This window comes from Brachypodium distachyon, chromosome 2, assembly GCF_000005505.3.
Source record: "Brachypodium distachyon strain Bd21 chromosome 2, Brachypodium_distachyon_v3.0, whole genome shotgun sequence".
NCBI classification, from domain to species: Eukaryota; Viridiplantae; Streptophyta; class Magnoliopsida; order Poales; family Poaceae; genus Brachypodium; species Brachypodium distachyon.
The window spans coordinates 35,967,790-35,987,092 of NC_016132.3; the positions used below are offsets into that span (position 1 = coordinate 35,967,790).

The following is a 19,303-nucleotide window of genomic DNA, read 5'->3' on the forward strand; positions in this document are numbered from 1 at the left end:
GCCAGCACCCACGTCTTGTTGAACGGGGAGCCGGGCCTGCCAATCTGGCACCGAAAGGGGTTATGCCAAGGAGATCCGTTGTCGCCCATGTTGTTTGTGTTGGTGATTGACACGCTCAACCAGCTCTTCTCCAAGGCCTCTGAGCTTGGTATCCTTAGGCCGTTGGCACCCCGCCGTCTCTCGACGGGGGGGTGTCACTCTATGCTGATGATGCGATCATTTTCTGCCACCCCGACCGTTCTGAGTTGCTCGCGGTCTGTCACATCCTCGCCCTTTTTGGGCAGGCATCGGGGTTACAGACTAATTTTGCCAAATGCTCTCTATCTCCTATCGGCTGCTTGGACGAGGTGGCGTTGGAGGCGGCTAACACGATGGGTTGCCCCCTTGCCCCCTTCCCGGTTGTTTACCTAGGGATCCCCTTGGCGCTCCGGAAGCCCTCCCCGGAGGCCTTTACCCCCCTGTTGGACAAGATCGGTGATCGCTTCCCTACCTGGAAGGCTGGGGTGATGACTAAAGCAGGACGCCTAACGTTGGTCAAGGCGGTCCTGTCGGCCATTCCCCTCCACCAGATGACGGTGTTAGGCCTCTACCGAAAGGTCCAAAAGCAGGTGGAGAAGATCCTACGCGGCTTCTTTTGGTCGGGCCGCGCAAACGCTCAAGGCGGCCACTGCCACGGAAACTGGGCTAAATGCTGCCGGCCTTTACAATACGGTGGGCTGAGCATCCCTGACCTTGCCAAATCGGCTGTCAGTCTTCGCACTCGTTGGATTTGGCGCATGAGGAACGCCCCCCAACGCCCCTGGCGTGGGCTCGATCTACAGTTTTCCCCCACCGAGCGGAGCATCTTCTTTGCCTCGACCACGATGGTGGTCGGTAATGGCTCCTCCACGCTTTTCTGGGAAGACCGGTGGTTGGACGGCTAAGCCATTTCGGAGCTTGCCCCTGCCCTTTACCTGCTCACCTCGAAACGCACCCGCAGGTCCCCAACGGTTGCTGAGGCCCTTGCTGACCGACGGTGGATCCAGGACATCCGAGGGGCTCTAGGCTGGTGGCCCTTTGGCAGTACATCCAGATTTGGAACTTGGTCTGGGGTGTCCAGCTCACGGACGCAGCGGATGTCCTTCGTTGGAGATGGATAGCCGATGGACAATACTCTTCTAAGTCGTGCTATGAGGCTCTCTTCTTGGGGGGGGGGGGGGGGACTACCTCGGACACTTGGAAGCTGAACTAGAAGGCTTGGGCCCCTCCCCGTGTCAAGTGGCATAGGGCGGGAGCTTCCCTCCTCGACCTGATAAAGGCGGAGGCTCGGCAGTGGCCTAGGGTGGGAGCTGTGGGCCTGGGGACGCTGCTGCCACTGGATCCTAGTTAGGCGCGTCGTGTTGTAATCGGGTGTGGTCCTTCGTGACCTTGTACATAACATTTTCTTTCTATGTATGCATCGAGACGCAAAGCTTTTGCGTTTTCTCGAAAAAAACAAGATAAAGGATTAAAACTAGGGTTTGGCTACGCCCTATAACGTTGGTCATTGCTAATCAATTAATCCTAACGAAAGCATAATTAAGACATGCACAACACGGACAAGCCAAAAGGACCATTGCATCGTCATGCCAATTTCTTCACAAAAGGAGAAAAAAAGGCAACAAAAAGAATAACGATCAAATTTTTTAAATTGCAGGTGAAATTTAGTTGCGGTTTTAAAAATTGCACGTGAAATTTTAGGTGCGGTTTTCAATAGGTGCGACTTTAAAAATGGCACGTAAAATTTTAGGTGCGGTTTTAAAAATTGCATGTGAAATTTTAGGTGCGGTTTTAAACATAGGTGCGATTTTAAAAATTGCACGTGAAATTTTATGTCCGATTTAAAGAATTGTGCGTTATCTTTATTGTGCCATTTTATTTTGACTGAAACTAAAAATCTCAACATTTCTTGCCACCCCAACCAATGAAACAGAAAAACTTCCAGGAAAAAAGTTCAAAAAAGGACAAGGCAAGCCGTAAAAAATAGCCCAAACCCACACAATACCTTGCAGCCCACTCAAATGGCACCCAGCCCCAATACAAAATTACAGCACGATAGCCCAAACCCATACAACACCTTGCAGCCCACTCGAATGACACCCATCCCAATACAAAACACAGCACGATATCCCACTTCCAAAAAAGCCCAAGCTAGAAGCACGAATCTCAGCGCATAAATCAACGGTTCACGGGCGTCGACTGAGAAATATCATTTCTCAGCTGACTGAGCTCTGGCAAATCCGTTAAAACTATTTCAATGAATTAAAAATCCAGACCCAACCTTATATTCGCCACTCACCATGCAATTTCAAATGATTTTCTAAGAATCAAGGTCCAGCATGCTACCATTGAACAAGCAAGTTCACACGTTCTTTTTTCACTGTACTGCACTTATTCCCATCTTACCCACCAGAATACATGGTGAGGATGTGCTTTGTTGTTCACTGTACCGGGATAACAATAAGAATTATTAGAGCCGGGATTTCACCAAAACAGCGGGTTTGAAGCTAGCAGTCCCAGTGATTTCTCTTCCAGTCACCAGGCTGTTAATATCATAGGTGCCCTCGTACGTGAAAATCGGCTCCAGATCGCAGAAGGCCTGCAAGGGGTTAAGCTAGTTATGATCATGTTCTTGAATCGTGATAAGAAAAAGGAGAAAAGCAGATCGTTTATAAGGTACTATGGCTGATAATTAGCCACCGAGCAGAAATCCTAAGAATTATCTAATTGAATCTACGATGTTACAACACGATCAAATGGAGTAGTTATCAGTAAATGGTAGTAGGTCCTTTTACCTTTGCTACCAGAAAATCAGCCAAAATTCCATTGCCACCCAATAGCTCGCGACCTACGGAAGCTACCTCCCTTGCCTTGGTGGATGTCCATGCCTGAATTCATTTGTTAGCTAGTAGTATAAGTGAACAACACCAAGCGATTCAAACAAAAAGGCCATCTGCTAGCTTCATTGCAATTTACTAACCTTGCCTAAACTAGCATGGCCTGGTGTCATTTTGCCCGACTCGTAAAGCTTGCATAGGCGCCAGCCAACAAGAACCATGGCCTGGATGTCACCAAGCATCCGAACAAGCTTTTCTTGGTTGAGCTGAAAGGCTGCCAGTGGAGCTCCAAACTGCTTCCTTTCTCCCAAATACCTATCCAGTGGCAAATGTGCAAGTCAAATAGGTATCGATCGATCAGTACAATGAAATTATGGAGCGAAAAGAGGTGAAATTCACACCGATGGCACATGTCGTAGACCCCCATTGCTACGCCAATTGGTTGCCATGTCACCATAACACGTGACATCCCAAGGACCTGTCAGCAGTTCAAGGGCGAATAAAACTAAGATCACAGGATCAAGCAGCATGTTCAAATTGGCTAACAGAGAGAGCAAGGAATTGAGTTTGGGGTGGCAAAAGATGTACTTGGTACCTTGTTTATATCTTGAAATGAATCGATGCCTGTTAATCTGTCTTCGTCCGGGACAAATACTTTATTCAGAAGAATATCGCCATTCTGTACCATTCGGAGACCAATTTTGTTTTGGATTTTTGTGGCTTTCAAACCAGGAGCCCCTTTCTTCACAATAAATCTGGAGGAAATGTATCAGATTCATCATCAACAAGCAGGATACTTTTGTATTCGTCAGCACAAAAATAAAATTGTATTGACATGTACATGATATAAAAACTACTCCCTCTGATCCATAATAAGTGTCTCAGATTTAGTACAACTTTGTACTAAATTAGTACAAAATCTGAGACACTTATTATAGATCGCAGGGAGTACAATCAATTAATAATAGTCCAAAATAAGATGATTACCCATTTAGTTGCTTTGTGTCAGCATTCCTAGCTAAAATTATGAGCACATCTGCAAACGTGCTGTTACCAATCCAGCGCTTTTGACCATCTAAATGCCAACCACCAGGTACCTTAAAAAATCATAACATGATAAATTTAGTAAAGAAAAAGCTTAAATTTTTTTCATCACTGTAGCGGTAAGTGTTAAACCTTGGTTGCTGAAGTTTTCAAGGAGCTTGCATCGCTTCCGTAATCTGGTTCTGTTAAAGCCTACAGAAAGTAAACACCCTTTTAGGAAGAGAAAATATCAAATAGCACCTGGAGCTACAAAAGGTTGCAGTGTAAACTAGATGATTTAACTGACCCAGCAACCAACAGTTTTAAGCTGAGCCATCGACGGTAAGTACTTCTGTTTTTGAGCCTCTGAGCCACAAAGGGCTATTCTTCACCCAAATTTGAGAAATAACACATGAGATTAAGTGTAACTGAATATAAAACAGAATGTTTTGAGAAAATTTGTTAGCATTACCGATTGTGGACATCGCCAAAGAGGAGTGCACTAGAATAAATGCGGAGCAGCTTGCATCGACCCGTGAAACTTCTGCTATAGAAACAGCACTGGCTGTAAGTGAGAGTCCTGGGCACCCATATCCCTGTAAGGATTTGTAAAAGAAGATAAATTCTAATATTGCACGCCTGGGTCAAATCCAGCATTACAAAATACAGCCTGAAAAGAAGATTACGTGCCTCATACCTTCATTGTACTTCCAACTAAGCCAAGAGTTGCAAGTTTCGGAATGGCATGAAATGGAAATTCTGCCTTCTCCCAGTACTGCAAAAGCAAAATGACACATTTCATGACACATCAGGCACTACTAGACAGTCTACTACAGCACAACAGCTCGTCTAGGAAGAGTAGACATCCAAATAACAAACCACATTACAACCACAAGGGAGCAGCCAAATGTTTCACCCGTAAAACTTGCCCAGATTATATGTTATATCTCTGACGACATGAGACAGGTTGGGAAATGCATGTACAAAGAACATACTTCTGTCATAATTGGCGCGATTTCTTTCTCTGAAATAGCACGGACTTTCTTCCGAAGTGCCTTCTCTTCATCGGTCAGCAAATCATCAATCTGGTAGTAGTCTGATACTGCAAGCAACAATCATTAACTTAAAAACAGGTAATATGCAGTACAATTCAGAACACACATGCTGTAGGCCTATAAGCAGCTGCAGCCTGCAAGATTATGAATTAAGAGGAGGCAACTACTTTCTCTTCTCTCTTTCTTTTTTCTGAGTGGGTCCACTGAACAAATATAAGAAAATAACAAGTACATTTCTGCTGTGGCGTGCGGGTTGTAGCTGTAACTTAATTGCACTTCATGAAAGTAACCCATCCATCCAATGATCAATATGTCCAAGACAAGTAGTCTTATTTATTTATTTTGAGGAAATAATCATGTTGTCTTGTACACTTATGACTTATTGATCGTTCAGTGGACAGGAATTCTTAATTGCACAAAAAAGCATAAAAACTGCCATTAATCCTTGAAAACATAATTGCTTTTACTGAAAATCGGATCACTTTCATAATCTCGTTCTTTATTAGTCTATCACAAACTGGAAAACGGAAAATTCTGACTAATCGGACTAATTATTTCTCCAGTTAAACTTAAAGTGGAAATGACAATAAGAAAACCCTACTATTTGTTAAGGGGACAAAGCCACTAAGTTTCAGTAAGTACCATAAACTCCACCAATACTAAACTTCCAAAACACATTTCCGGTCACTGGGTATCAAAAGCGTATAAAAAACTTGTTTCGTCAAGAAGAAAACACAATGGATCACTTCCAGTTTGGACCCAACTAAGCAAACTAAAATTTGATGAATTAACTGATTTCAATTTCCCTCCTTTTCGAAAAAAGAAAGAACACCGTCCTCTCCGAAGAGATAAGGACAGTTGACCCAATGATTTTTTTTTCTTTCGAATGCCACTTAAAAACAACCATTTTACCAGTATGACGCATGGAATTGAATCCATAAAAGGAATTAATTAATTAAATCCGTAAAAGGATTCTATCTACAAAATATAGACAGGAAACAGGGCGAGAGAGAGATCGATCTCACCAGCGGGCGGGAACAGCAGGGACGCCGGAGTGGCCTGCGGGAATGCGAGCGCCACGTCCAACGCCGGCAGCCCGACCTTCCCTCCATCCTCGCTCCTCCCCTCTCCGGCGGCGCTGCCTGCACAAGATACCAGCGCGAAGGATCAAAACAAAACCCACATTACCTAAATCGGCCAATCCCTGCACCGGAGCTCAGTTCACCACCCACCTCGCAAGCTCCCCATCTCCGAGGCAACCGAGGGCTAGCTCGCCGACCGCTCCTCCGGGGACCCCGAGCTCCTTCGATCGAGGAAGAGGGGGAGTTTCCTAGTTCATTTTAGACAGTGAGTAATGGAGAAGGGGCCGAGAGACGGAAAGCTGGTGGATAAATCTCCGGCCATTTGGAAGAGCGTGAATGGACAGTACGGGGGAGCCGAGCTTAAGGGGGCAATTAATGATGACAGCTGCAACTGCAATGCAAGTAGGCAGGCGACGAAGGCCGAAGGCGTAAGGTAGTGTTACTGTAGCCCACGATAACTGATGGCTTCGCCTTTGGCAACCGGCTTCAGTTCACCTAGCTCCAGTTACCGCGACAGGGGTCCATGGTTTTCACTCAGTGTGGTTACAGTGGATGGCGAAACTATTCTCTTTCGGTCAAAATATGTAATTTAAATAATTTCATTAATAGACGCAAATGAAATTAATTTCCATAAAAAAATTGTCAAAAAAATTCTTAAATTTGGTTGATTTTAGTCAACTTCATGTGAGAATTTCAGTCATTTGACTGAGATAAAAAACCAAAAATACTGAATTTCAGTGATTGGCAGAAATATTTCTGAAACGGAAATTGAAAACCATGCAGGGGTCTGCTTCATCCCACTCCTTGTGAAAGTAAGACGAACTTCATGTTTACACGCAATACTCTGGTTATGATCTGAGCAAGGGCTGGACCGATCCAAATGGTTAACGAGCCATCAGGGAGCGGTGGTGAACCATGTTGATGGCCAGAGCAGAACCTAACGGCGGCAAGCAAAGAGCATTTGAGAATGGGCCTTGTGAGCATCCAACTACTAATTCACTCACTCGCGATCGGATTCCATTATCGGGAGATAACGGAAGAACAGAGTTCACATCCACACAGATGATTCAGGAATTACAACTCGATTGGAGGCTATGCTACCAAGGATTGAAGGATTGAGAAGCAGCGAAGGGGACAGAGGAAGAAGAGGAGACGACGCCAGAAAAGCCGAAGCCTAAGGAGGATGGTCGACACATCCGTGTACATAGAGTCGCTGACGGGCCTTCGAGACTAGGTGAAAAGCCCAAACATGCATACCTCGTACGGCTGATACATACTCTGACTTTCTATTACATTTATTTAGATGTTTTTTAGGCTTAGATACATTCATATTTGGACAAATTTAAGTCATTTAATATGTGATGGAGGGAGTACTCATTATGTTACCATAATTCTTGTTTTGATTTTAGTTCACACGTTTCATAATTCTTGTTGTCGTTTTAGTTCTGGAACGAAGGAAATATCTTAAATCTTAATGTTATGTTGTGGACCAAACAAAAGTAAAGAGATAGCATAAAATCATCACATTTGAGGTCTGAAATACAAAGACAAGTCCATTTTTTTATCTCCAAAACAGGGAGGCATAATAAGTCCATGTTACAAGCTCTAACATATGCTCGGCTCGGGTTTAACAACCAACCCTAATATGTGTGCATATATAATTTTTACACCTAGCTAGTTTGATGAAAGGAGATTTAGTTCATTAAACCATGGTTTACATATGGTGGCTCTCCCAACAGGAAGCCAGGGAGCCCCAACAGGAGGCCACATACTCGTCAAACGTTCCCGGCGAGGCGAGGTCAGGGGTGCCGACCCAAGGTGTACGGGAGCCGCAGAGCTTGCAGGTGGGACGGTGGGGCCATCCTCAAACCGCAGGCTGATGATCGACAGTCCATAGTTAGTTTTGCACGGCGAGCACGGAAGAAGCGATATTTAGGCTCCGAAAAACTGGGCCTTGTAGGCCGAGCTAGTCGAAAAGACACAGTTCGGCGTGAGGGACCAAACAATGTTCTCACGCCTATCCGGGAGGAGCTCACGGCCCTGAAGCCTGATCCAAAGGTCGACCAACTCGGCGATGTAAATAGTTGAATTATTCATTAAAAAGCTGAGAAAATTTAACTATCCACAAGCATTTGCAAATACTCATAATAAAGAACTAAAGAAGTAAAAATTATTAAACTCGAACCGTGTAACCAGATAATCCAGGCGAGACCTAGCGATATATCGAACTACATATAATCACGGGATGGAAGGCGTGATCCACGCTGGCGGCGGCCAGGATCCGCTGACGTAGTGCGTCCCAAGCTCGAGGCCCTTCAAGCTCCCGCGCTTCAGGCAGAACACCCCGACGCCCCGCAAATCAGCCGACTCGTCGTCGTTGTACGAGTAGGACGAGCGCCTCGACTCCTGGCGCAGCGCCGCCTGCCCGTGCTCGTCGTCCGTGTAGTACACGCACCCCGCCATGATCCCCGGGCGGCCCTTCGTGGACACGCACATCGAGTTGTTCGCCCCGACGAACAGCGCCGCCTCACCGATTTCCGTCGTCTCCTCCCACGCCCCGCCGTCGCCGAGCACGCGCACCTCGAAGACGCACCGCCCCTTCTCCTGCCCGTAGGACCGCTCCTTGGCCGCGTCGGCGTACTTGAGCACCACCGCCAGCCGCCCGCCAGGCGCCACCGCGAGGTACTTCCTGCTCGGCGGGCCGCCCTTGTCCACGGCGGGCAGGGACAGCCTCGGCGCGGCGGGCGCGCTCTTGAACTGGCCCGTCTCGGCGTCGCGCTCCCAGGACTCGACGAGGCCGGTGTAGGAGACGGAGTAGAACCTGCCGTCGTGGTGGAAGATGGCGTCCTCGACGCCGTCGGGGGACTTCGCGAGCCTCCAGGTGGGGTCGTCCGCCGTGGCGAAGGCCGGCGCGCCGAAGCTGGCCTCCAGGATGAGCATGGCGGCGTAGGTCCCCGGGCGAGGGGAGTCGGAGAGGACGACCTTCCGGTAGAACCACATGCGCATCTGGGCCGCCGAGTGCGTGAAGGTCCCGTAGCCCTCGGGCCCCCACAAGTGGAGGAACGGCGGGCCGGCGCCGTAGCGGGCTGCGAGCAAGTCCCTGATCACGAGGGAGAACCAGCGGTAGGTGTTCGATTTCTCGGGGAGGAAGACGCCCATGGTGGCGATGTGCGGGAGCGCGTGCTGCGCGCCCGTGGTCGGGTTGGCGAGGTAGATCTGGCCGGACTCGTCGGCCGTGGCGATCCAGCCGCGGTTGGAACCGAGGACCACGTGGCCGCGCATCGCGGGGTCCGGGACGCGCGCGGCGGAGGCGGCGCGGCCGTCAGCGAGGGAGAAGAGCCTGGCGGTCTCCGGGGTCTTGCCGGGGAGGAGGAGGCATGGCGGGCCGGGTTGGAAGACGTCGTAGCAGGTCTCGCCGAAGACGGAGGCGAAGGCGAGGCGGTCGAGGAAGGGGAGGCGGTCGTGGATGTTGGCGAGCACGTCGAGGGAGAGGCTCGGGCAGGGTCTACCGGCGTCGGGATCGGGTACGGCGACGGCGACGGCTTTGGGAGGTCCCGCGGCCTTCCTGGCGGCGGCGGCTTCGGGAGGTCCCGCGGCCTTCCTGGCGGCGGCGGCTTCGGGAGGTCCCGCGGCCTTCCTGGCGGCGGCGGCTTCGGGAGGTCCCGCGGCCTTCCTGGCAGCGGCAGCCTTCCTTCGCCTGGCGGCGGCGCCTTTGCTGCGCGGCATTGTCAGATGGATATGGGGGGGTGGCGGCTAGGGATCTGCAGGGTGGTGGCGGCTCATATAGAGGAGAAGAGGCGGCGGGGACGGGGTGATCTCTGTTTGTTGTTGGGTCAGATCAGATAGAGATGGACCGTACAACATTCGAATCTGAGTACGGATCGGTCGGTCGTCCTTTTCTCTTGCGAGAGGCAGTACAGTCCGGCCGCTGTTTTATTTCCCGTCTTGACGCGCACTTTCCATGTGTATCTGCTAAATCCCGCAATCGTGAAAACATTTGTCATGCAAATTGGCAGTAGTACTTCTTTCTTTCTCAAGTTAGTTTACGATCGTTGCCTTGTGCTCTTTGTGCCACGTAAAAATCCATGCGAGACCAGAAACCAAAAATCAACGGACCTTAGAACCTTGTTTAGTCAGGCTTAAATGTGATTTTTAAATTGGGCTTATAGCCACAAAATCACTTATTTAGATGCTTTTGGTTTTTGACTTTTAACTTTATATTATAAGATGGTGGTATAGTAAAAACTAATGCTCCCTCCGATCCATATTACTTGTCGCCGATTTTGTACAAAATTGTGCTAAATCAGGATAATAAGTAATTTTGTTGTGGTACAAGCCAAAAGTCAAAGACCACATTTAAGCTTAACTAAACAAGTCCTTAAACCTCTGGCAACTGAAGTATGTCAAAGGTGAAATAAATTACAAAGGCTAGCTAGGAAAAATGGTCGAATTTTTTAGACCACACTAACATCACGATCTTATAATATTTGTTAACATATCCGCATAAAAATATTTAATCACGTTGCTTGTTAGATAGTTAGATACTCTCTCAAAAAGAATGTCACGTATTAAACAAGCAGTCGCGAGCCTTTTTTATCCTGAAGTCAAGCAACAGATCGGATACTCTTTTAAGCATCGGACAAACAATTCTCACTGATCATACAGATGATTTACATTTAGGAACACAACATTGTTAGCAAGCACTTACGGAGCCTTAACAAACCACGAAGCTGATTTGCGTAACAAGTTAACAACGCATGACACCTCTTATATATCCTACCCAGTTTCATAAGAGTACGGTGGCACAACCGTTCCCACTCAGGCACTCATGCAATGGCGCCCTCTGCCACCCTACCAAGTACCAACCCCACCCTGTAGAACACCGCGTGACGCCTTCCATCCGCGTATGGCATTACAGCTTCGGTAGTTGCAACTCCTCAGTCACAAGATATGTGACGCCGCTTTGCATCTACGGTTGATATGAACTTCAGAATGTACCTAGAGCAGCTCGGCATCGTCCTGGTCAGCATCAACGTCATCGGCCTCGTTCTCGTCATCATCTTCAGGTGCGTCTGGATCTACTCCCTGCACAGAGAATCACAACAATCAACATCGTTTCTCATCTTACGGCGAAGCAAATCCAGAGATGAAGGGAGGCCAAACATGACGAGTTACTGAAGGTGACAGAGCTCTCATGATGTGGTTATAAAACACAAACCTTCATTTGCTTCTCCAGGCGCTCCAACCCTTTCTTGGCAGCTTCATTATGTGGGTTTATCCTGCAGAAGTGTTTTTTATTTATTTCCTTGAACTAGGAACAAGACTAAAAAGGAAAAATAGTATGCATGTCCAGAAGTGTTTAACACAGGTTTCCAAGACAGAATGAACCAGCTTCATGACAACCAAACTAGACAGAAGAATAATATTTCAAAAAATTATAAACATATTCTGAGCACATTAATCTCTCAATATACCCCCACTCGACCCCAGCAACTTTACTCACTTAAGTCAAGTGACAATTTAAATTAGTAGGCACGAAAAATACATGATTCAACATGAATTCGGGTGTGTTTGGTTCATGACCAAACTCAACTATACCAATATTTTGGTCATGACCAAACAGACACGAAGTCTTCCTACCATATCTTCTAATGAAAGTGACACATACTTGAAAAAAAAGGTCTTCCTACATTACAGTATTGCTATTTCATAGTTTCGAATTCAAGAAAATGTGTACCTTAGCGCAGATTGATAGTGGGAGAGTGCATCAGAAAGCAGATTTGTCGCTGCAAATACTTGAGCCAACTTGATGTGTAGGGAATCATCTGCCCATTGTCTTAGATATCTTTCAAGTAACAAAACTGCCTCCTTATTCCGTCCTTCAGCAAAATGCAAATCAGCCAATGCCAATGCTGCTCCAAGAAATCCAGGTTCAAGACGAATGGCAGATTCATAGAACTTTCTTGCCTGGAAAATAATGCAACAACATGAATAACTTACCGAAGGGCACTATTACAACGAAAAACATACAAAATGAAATCATGAGACAAAAGGTCTTTTGGGATAAAGTTTACCTTCTCTCTGCCACTGGAACTGATAGCATGCACATCACCAACTAACTTGAGAGCTTTTGCAGACTGATGCATAACCTTCATTGCTTCCCGTGCAGTAAATAATGCATCTTTGCATTTAGAAAGTGCTAGATAAGCACGCACCAAACCTGAGAATATATCTATATTAGTCTTTCCATAGGTTTTGAATAAGCAACCAGAAAGTATCAATGTGCAACAACCTTGATAAGAACGAAGATCAGCCCTTAGTTCTTGAGCTCCCCTGAAGTCTGTCACGGCCAGATCTGGTCGGTTCGATGACAGATGCAAATTGCCCTGAAAGAGCAGTAAATGAACAGTAAGCCTGGCATCTGGATAAAGAAAAGAAAGATGGCAGAAGGTTCCTAAAGCTATTATTCAAATTTCCAAAATACATCAACAAAAGCAACAGGTTTGTTGTAAACCCACCCAATCATGTTTGAGTAATTCATTACTACACATCTTGCACAATATTGAAATACAAGAAGACAAATGCATGACAATAAGAAAAGCTGTCATATGGACAATGCTTTGCGGTATTACCTTCATGATATAGCCGGTTATATGCCTGTCATCAACTCGGAGGCTCTGCAAGAAGCAATACAATGCAAGGAACATTAGACAGAAGGTTAGCTTCCATAAAACATATCTAAAATACGTACATACCTTTTCAGCATATGTCAAAGCTTTTGTGTCATCTTTCCGTTCCCACAGTGCTGCTAGAGCAACACATGTTTCTGGTCTTGCAGGATCAATATGCAGCATATCATGTACCAACTTGTTTAGCTTAATGTAGTCCGATTTCGCTTTTAGGAGAATTGCATACTCATCCATATATGTTATGATGTTTGGATCAATTAACCGAACCTGCTTAACACAAAACAATTTTACATATGTATATTTGATTGTAAGGAACTTCAAGCCTATATATGTTTGTTTTACCTTCTCAAAATTCATGATCGCTTCATCATTCCTGCCTATGATGGTTTCAACCTTGAAGTAAGAAGCACAAAAATCAGGATCAACACATGGAGTAGAAAATAAGAGAATGAACAATGTACGTCGCAAGGTCTATACACACAGAACCAGCAAACGTGAAGAAATCAAGAAACACATAAGCATAGAGACACTTCATAAGTAATAAAAACTTGATGCTTGTACTTAACAAGTATAGAGTAGAGCATACAGAAGAACACCACAATGGGAAAGTTGAGGGAAGACAGACCTTTGCAATTTCCAGCAAGATGTGCACATTATTGGGGAATCGTTGCATTAGTTCTAGATATATGTCAAGGCCACCTATAAAAAGTAAACAGCTACTGTTAAAAGCTGCAATATTATGCTTGACAGATACAAGTAAAGCTATTCTATAGCACAAAAGTCCAGCACCAAATTAAGATGTTGAACTATAGTACTGTATCATGAACACAGATTTAATTAACCAATCGTGCAAATCCTTTTTAACCAGATGAAAAAGTTCCTTGACCAGTTCGGCAAAGTTCAACTAAGTGAACCCTATGTTAGAATCATCAAATGCAATTTGGACAAAGCAACTGCAATACCTTTATAATCATGTGAAGCAATGCAACATTGGGCCTCAACATACCGCTGTCAAGATAAAAATAATTGAATTAAATAACTGCTTGGGTTAACAAGAACAAGAAACTATGATCAAACATATGCCAGAAAGAGGAAACAGAGTTTGTGAGGAACCAGTAACAAATAATTAACTCCAGACTAAATAATAGAAACACTGTAACAATGTAAGGGATTTTATTGATCATTTGATAAATTTTCAATTTGGAAGTTTAGAACTAGAGAGAATTCCATAAATACCACGCGGACTTTGGTCAGTTCCAGATATACCATAAAAAAATACCAGTTCTAAATATATAACTCAAATTTTGCACCGAATCCAAATATGCCACTACCACTACCACTAGTTGACCGCGAATTGACGGCCTAAGAGACAAACCTCTTGCCAACTATTTTACTTATTAACCCAAATGCCCATGATAAAAAAAATATCTCTGATATTCCTAATCAGAAATTTTGTAGCATCACATGAATAAAAAAGATAAGAGACCGAAGTTAAAAAAAGATATATAAAAAAGCTAAGAAACGGGCACAACCACGGTAAAAACTTGACGATTTTTGTTTCAGTTAATCTTGTATGAGGTGCTCGCTTCTTCTTCAACTGCAGCACAATGGCACAAGCTCGTGTGACTTGTTCTCTCTTCCCCACGATAGCTCGCCGGAGTTCAAATCAAATTGAGGTGGATATCATCCACCCTGTTGCTCCATCTGAACCAGTGAGCACCACATTCCTTCAGCAACACTGATGGGTGATGGGAAAAGTAGTAGGCTAACTAGCAGTATTCCTTTTTTTCCCTTCAAGTTTTCCTTCTGCTGCTATTGCCATTGATTAATGGAGGACTGAGTAGTGTATTGTTCCATGATGTGGTTGTGCTGTACTACGGGAAGATGGTGGGAGGGAATGTGCTACAGCTGGGGCTTGTGAGCACACGGTGGAGACCGTACTACTAGCCTTCCAGCATCTACTTCCTATGTCTGCCGACTTCAACCTGAACCTCATACCCGCAATGGACTCGTGCTTTAGTTCATTCCTTCAGGAAAGAAGATTCCAAAACATGGTAAAGGAGTGATAGAATTAGAAACGCACAAACAAACCTGAAATGTTCTCTAACTGTCATGCCCAAGTTAGCAATATTTGATTATTGTACTGTTTAATATTACCAAGAAAACAACAAATAATTTCTTTGAAATATCTGTATGTACACCCCTGCTACAGAGTGGCATGTACAGAAGTCAGCAGAAAAGGGTAAAATTGACCTTTCAGCAGCTAATTGACAGCCAACTAGCGATAGTGATGCATTTGGAACTGTTACAGAACTTGAGTAGTACATCTGGAACCAGGATTTTTTTAGTGGTATATCTGGAACTTACCAAATGTTAAGTGGTATATCTGGAACTTACCAAATGTTAAGTGGTATACGGAATTATCTCTTGAAAAGCAATGTCGACTGATCTCAAGGTAAAAGACCATGTTGTATTCTTACTGTTCTCATTTTGATCACTTAATCAATTAGTGCTAATGGTGGTACAATAAAACAGAAGTGCAACACATTTGTTGTGACAGTGGTGGCAAATTCTCCATAATAATAAGAAAGCCAAAGCTCCCTAAAGCTGTGCAGGAAAGAACTGCTCCAAGAGTGGATTCACGCGATGAGACCATAGAGCTTAAGAGGCAAAGGCTGTTCACAAACCTTTCCAATTAGTGAACTGTGGCATTTCTATTTAAAATCTGTTTTGGCTTTCAATAATCAATGCACTAAGGATATCTAACATAAGAGAGCAAGCGCCGATCTACTTCACAGAGTAGGATGTACAGGATTAAATGATGTATAACATGCAAGCTTACTATCTGCTGTCAACAACTCAACATAAACTGATTTCAATAGTTACTTCTTTACTACTGGTAATATGCATCAAAAGGTAATGTTTCAAAAATATTACAGCATCCTCTAGAAATATTAACAGGCTACCAGCATGTAAAATCTTGCCACACTTCCTATTTACAACAAGAGTGGCATAGTCCACTTACATTCCACCAACGCTGTGCATCTAAAAAATCACCGTGTGGCTTGCCTCCTCTATTTGGCGCCTACAAAGACATATATTAATTAGTTCAAGTTTTCAAAAGTAAATTTGGGCAACTAGTGGTTGAAAACTACCAAGTAAAACTTCCAGTGTACTCTTGAGAGCCCAATATTCCTTTTCAGATCTTAAACTAAAGAAATGTACACTTACTTGTGAAAATAATAATGAAAACTCCTTTGAAGAAAGCCCCATCTCAGCCAAAGCTGTAACAGCCTCAAATATGTAAGGGCATTGCCTGGCAAAAGAGCAAAAATATATACAAAAGAGCTTGTCAAATTACATCATCAAGAAGTGCCCATGTGAGGAAATATTTTCAGTGGAGAGAACTCGGTGGTTTTGTATCAAATTGTAGAAACAACAATCTTGTGATACAAAAGAAAATATCAATTTTATGTCTATGAACTATGAAATGCAGCATTCAGGATCCTAGAAAACAAATTTGGTATGTTGTACCTTAAGCATTCTTTATAGCATACAGCAGCTGCACGGTTATTTCTGGATATCCGATAAAGCTTCCCTAACATCAGATTCATTTTTAGACTTCTCACTTTAGAAGGAATCCCTTCCATCTGCAGATAACATTTAGGTCAAACTTTATATCATCTAGCTTTGTTTCAGAAGAAGCAAACCACATATTGATCCAAGTCATCCTAAATATATTTTAGAGATTCACATTTTCCAGTATCGACTCAAATTTCAGTGATATAAAACGTGGGCTACTGCTAACTTTGAAAAAGAATACCACAAAGAATGAATGCTGACCTCTTGGAGTGCTTCACGGTACTCATGTAGAGCAGAATGGCAAAGAGCTATCTTAGACTTCACCTGAAAGAGTGGAGCAAACTGGATGAGTCAGTTGGGAGAGGTGACATGAAAAACACAGGAAACATCAGAATGGCATGTTGAACTGTAGACACCTCATTTTCATTGAATGGCATAAGATTTGAAGAATTTGGAGAAGGTGACCGGCCTGTAGTGGAAACTGATATTTTGGTGGCACTTGTTGTTTGCCTAGGGATGCTCTTGCTATATTGGATTGCTTGTTTGTAGGCACTCTGTCGTGGTGAAAAAGGGACATAAGAAATTAAGATTACAGCATTAAGCACTTAACTGTCACTTGGATGCCTTGATGGAAAAGAGACATAAGTTCCTCCGTTTATTTCTCTAATGCAATCAAGTTCCGAAAAACTCCCAGCATTAAAAAAAAGGAAAATCAATTTTGTCCTAAGTCAAACTTCTTAAAGTTTGATCAAGTTTATAGAAGAAAAAAAATCAACATCTATATCCATCATGAAATTGAAATATGCTTCCATGGTGTATTGATTTGGTATCATAGATGTTGATACCTTTTGCTATAAGCTTGGTAAAACTTTCAAAAGTTTGATTTAGGAAAATGCATTTGTCCTATATATTTTTTAATGAAGGGAGTACATTTTAATCAACAAGAGTTTCTAGGCAATATTACCAGCGCCCTCCGAAATTCTTTCTCCCCATACAATGCATCACCATGCAGGACCTGCGATACAGCAGGCAACACTTCACTACTTCAGTCCCAATAGTTTCTAGTCAATACTTCAGTCCAAATATATGAAGTTCAAAACTGAGCCATTTAGGCAGCAGAAATAGACAGTGGAACATTGTGAACAAATACTTGACCAAACCAGTGCCACCTTCGAGTGCTGAGTTACTCGAGGGAACTTACCAAGCTTTCTGCCTTCATTGACATGCCGGCCTCATTACTCCCACCACCTGAAGACACAAGAAAGCATCCCTGAAAGTCACAAGGAAGTATTATTCCCCGGCATAATCCTCCATACAGAAGGAACATCTAACCAAAAAAAAATTTGGTTAAGGCCCTGTTTGGAGCAATGACTCTTCTTCAATTTCTACGGAAATAAACTGTTTCCAGCAAAATCTCCAAACAAGCTTATGCATAAACCAAGCAAGCCAGCCCACCACAGTCACCCCACGAGCACACCACAGTACGCACGCACGCGCGCGCGCGCGACGGAACGACGTGGGGAAGCCTCTAGGCAAAGGCCTAGCTAGCGGGGTAGCGGGTGACCGGCGCAAGACCCTAGGGATTTGGAGTGTGGGGGTAAGTGACAGGGGTCACGCACGAGCGTCTGGGCGGAGTCGAAGAGGCCCGCGTCGAGGAGGGCCGCCATGGACTCCCGCGCCGCCTCCATCCCCGGCGGTCCGATCCGGCGCGGCTCGCTCTCCTTCGTTCTAGGGAATTTTGAATTGGGGTTTCGCTGCTTTGGTTTGCTGGAGAGACGAGTGGTTTGGGGGTCACTGGCTTCCTTCACTGCGCACCGGAGACGGCGATGGAGGGAGGAGAAGGTCAGAAGGAGGGGTTTTGGAACGGGCCGGCTGGCTCGGCCCAGTTAGGCCCGCTCCCAAACTTAACTCGAGTAATTAGTTCCTTACAGCTCGTGCTAAAACTATTTAGTGCCATCTTCGTGCGGCCATGTTTGGTTGCATTTTTAATTGGAAACCACATTTGCCATGTGGTTCCGTGCGGCCATCTAGGCCTGCTAATTCGTGCATGACTGCTTTACACCTGGTTAAAAATAATAATACCACACAGCTAATCGAACAACACATACACCTGCATAAATATCACCTGTTGACTGCCAGGGCAGCCAGGTCCGGTTGCGAGCGCCTGTAACTCCAGCGTTGTTGGAGGGCAAAGGACTTGGTACAAGTGGTTTGTGGGTTCGACCCCGTGTCAAGGCCGAGGAGAAGCCCGAATGAGGCCCCTTAACTTCTTCGTGGGGAAGGAGCGCCGTCGCATGTAGGCTCTCGCTTCGGCCCGGTTGGCCTGAAAAATACCCAAGCGTTCGGTCGGCGGGCATGGGCATACGATGCCCGTGTTGTTGTAGCCTTGGGGGAGACCCGGGCCGACAAGCCCCAATGTGACTAGTGGTTGCCACATTGAATGGGCCCCCAAATGTATCCACGGGACGCCGTGGCGGGGGGAGCATTCATGTGGTATGTGGTGCACAGGTTCGCTCGCTATAAACCTCTCTACCAACTCCTTTTGATTTTATCTATAGATAGAAAAGGCTCCTTTTGATTTTTGTTTGTCATTTTCTTCATTTGGTTTTGGGCTTGCACCGAAAGAAAAATAACCAACCTTTTTCCATTTGATTAGGACTTAACCCGGCAAAGAACGTGAGATGTCCACGGACTGAAAACCTTTTTCCATCTGATTAGCGTTTGCGTGCTTGCAACCATTCACCAAGGAAATGTATACTTCTACATCTACGATGCTTTTGCTCTATTGTTTTTCTTATTTAACTGCGGTTAGTCCATGACCAATTGAAAAAAAAAAGGGAACCGCGGCGTATTTACGCCCACCTAATTTGAAATCGCGGTGTCTTTGCCCCGTCCAATGTTGAAAACCCATGTCCGCCACTGTAAAGCGCCAAGCATTCTAGCACTATTTGTTTTCAATCTGTACCATGAACCAATTTTCATTAGTCATCATACTTGTGTCTACAAGTCTGAAATGA

General features: G+C 44.8%; 3 protein-coding genes across 3 annotated transcripts; all 3 read right to left on the reverse strand.

Annotated features, from left to right (window-relative positions):
• Positions 1-2,257: 2,257 nt before the first annotated feature.
• On the reverse strand, positions 2,258-6,394 carry LOC100832855 (acyl-coenzyme A oxidase 4, peroxisomal). Its single transcript, XM_003566505.4, has 13 exons — positions 6,166-6,394; positions 5,959-6,075; positions 4,874-4,980; positions 4,576-4,653; positions 4,351-4,474; positions 4,186-4,259; positions 4,032-4,091; positions 3,843-3,952; positions 3,451-3,610; positions 3,257-3,333; positions 2,999-3,170; positions 2,814-2,906; positions 2,258-2,617 (listed from the first exon to the last, which is right to left on the reverse strand). Exons 1-13 carry the CDS (start codon positions 6,179-6,181, stop codon positions 2,489-2,491), a joined length of 1,317 nt encoding a protein of 438 aa, XP_003566553.1. The 5' UTR covers positions 6,182-6,394; the 3' UTR covers positions 2,258-2,488.
• A 1,710-nt stretch (positions 6,395-8,104) lies between these two features.
• On the reverse strand, positions 8,105-9,797 carry LOC100833168. The gene is made up of 2 exons (XM_014898798.2): positions 9,703-9,797; positions 8,105-9,594 (listed from the first exon to the last, which is right to left on the reverse strand). The coding sequence occupies exons 1-2, from the start codon at positions 9,739-9,741 to the stop codon at positions 8,254-8,256; spliced, it is 1,380 nt and encodes a 459-aa protein (XP_014754284.1). The 5' UTR covers positions 9,742-9,797; the 3' UTR covers positions 8,105-8,253.
• A 784-nt stretch (positions 9,798-10,581) lies between these two features.
• LOC100823881 (anaphase-promoting complex subunit 7) lies at positions 10,582-18,111 on the reverse strand. Its single transcript, XM_003568880.4, has 18 exons — positions 17,906-18,111; positions 17,488-17,556; positions 17,251-17,301; positions 16,703-16,840; positions 16,548-16,610; positions 16,239-16,354; positions 15,936-16,020; positions 15,730-15,789; positions 13,667-13,712; positions 13,330-13,403; positions 13,047-13,097; positions 12,771-12,971; positions 12,648-12,692; positions 12,308-12,401; positions 12,090-12,235; positions 11,753-11,982; positions 11,234-11,294; positions 10,582-11,100 (listed from the first exon to the last, which is right to left on the reverse strand). Exons 1-18 carry the CDS (start codon positions 17,972-17,974, stop codon positions 11,014-11,016), a joined length of 1,686 nt encoding a protein of 561 aa, XP_003568928.1. The 5' UTR covers positions 17,975-18,111; the 3' UTR covers positions 10,582-11,013.
• Positions 18,112-19,303: the final 1,192 nt, after the last annotated feature.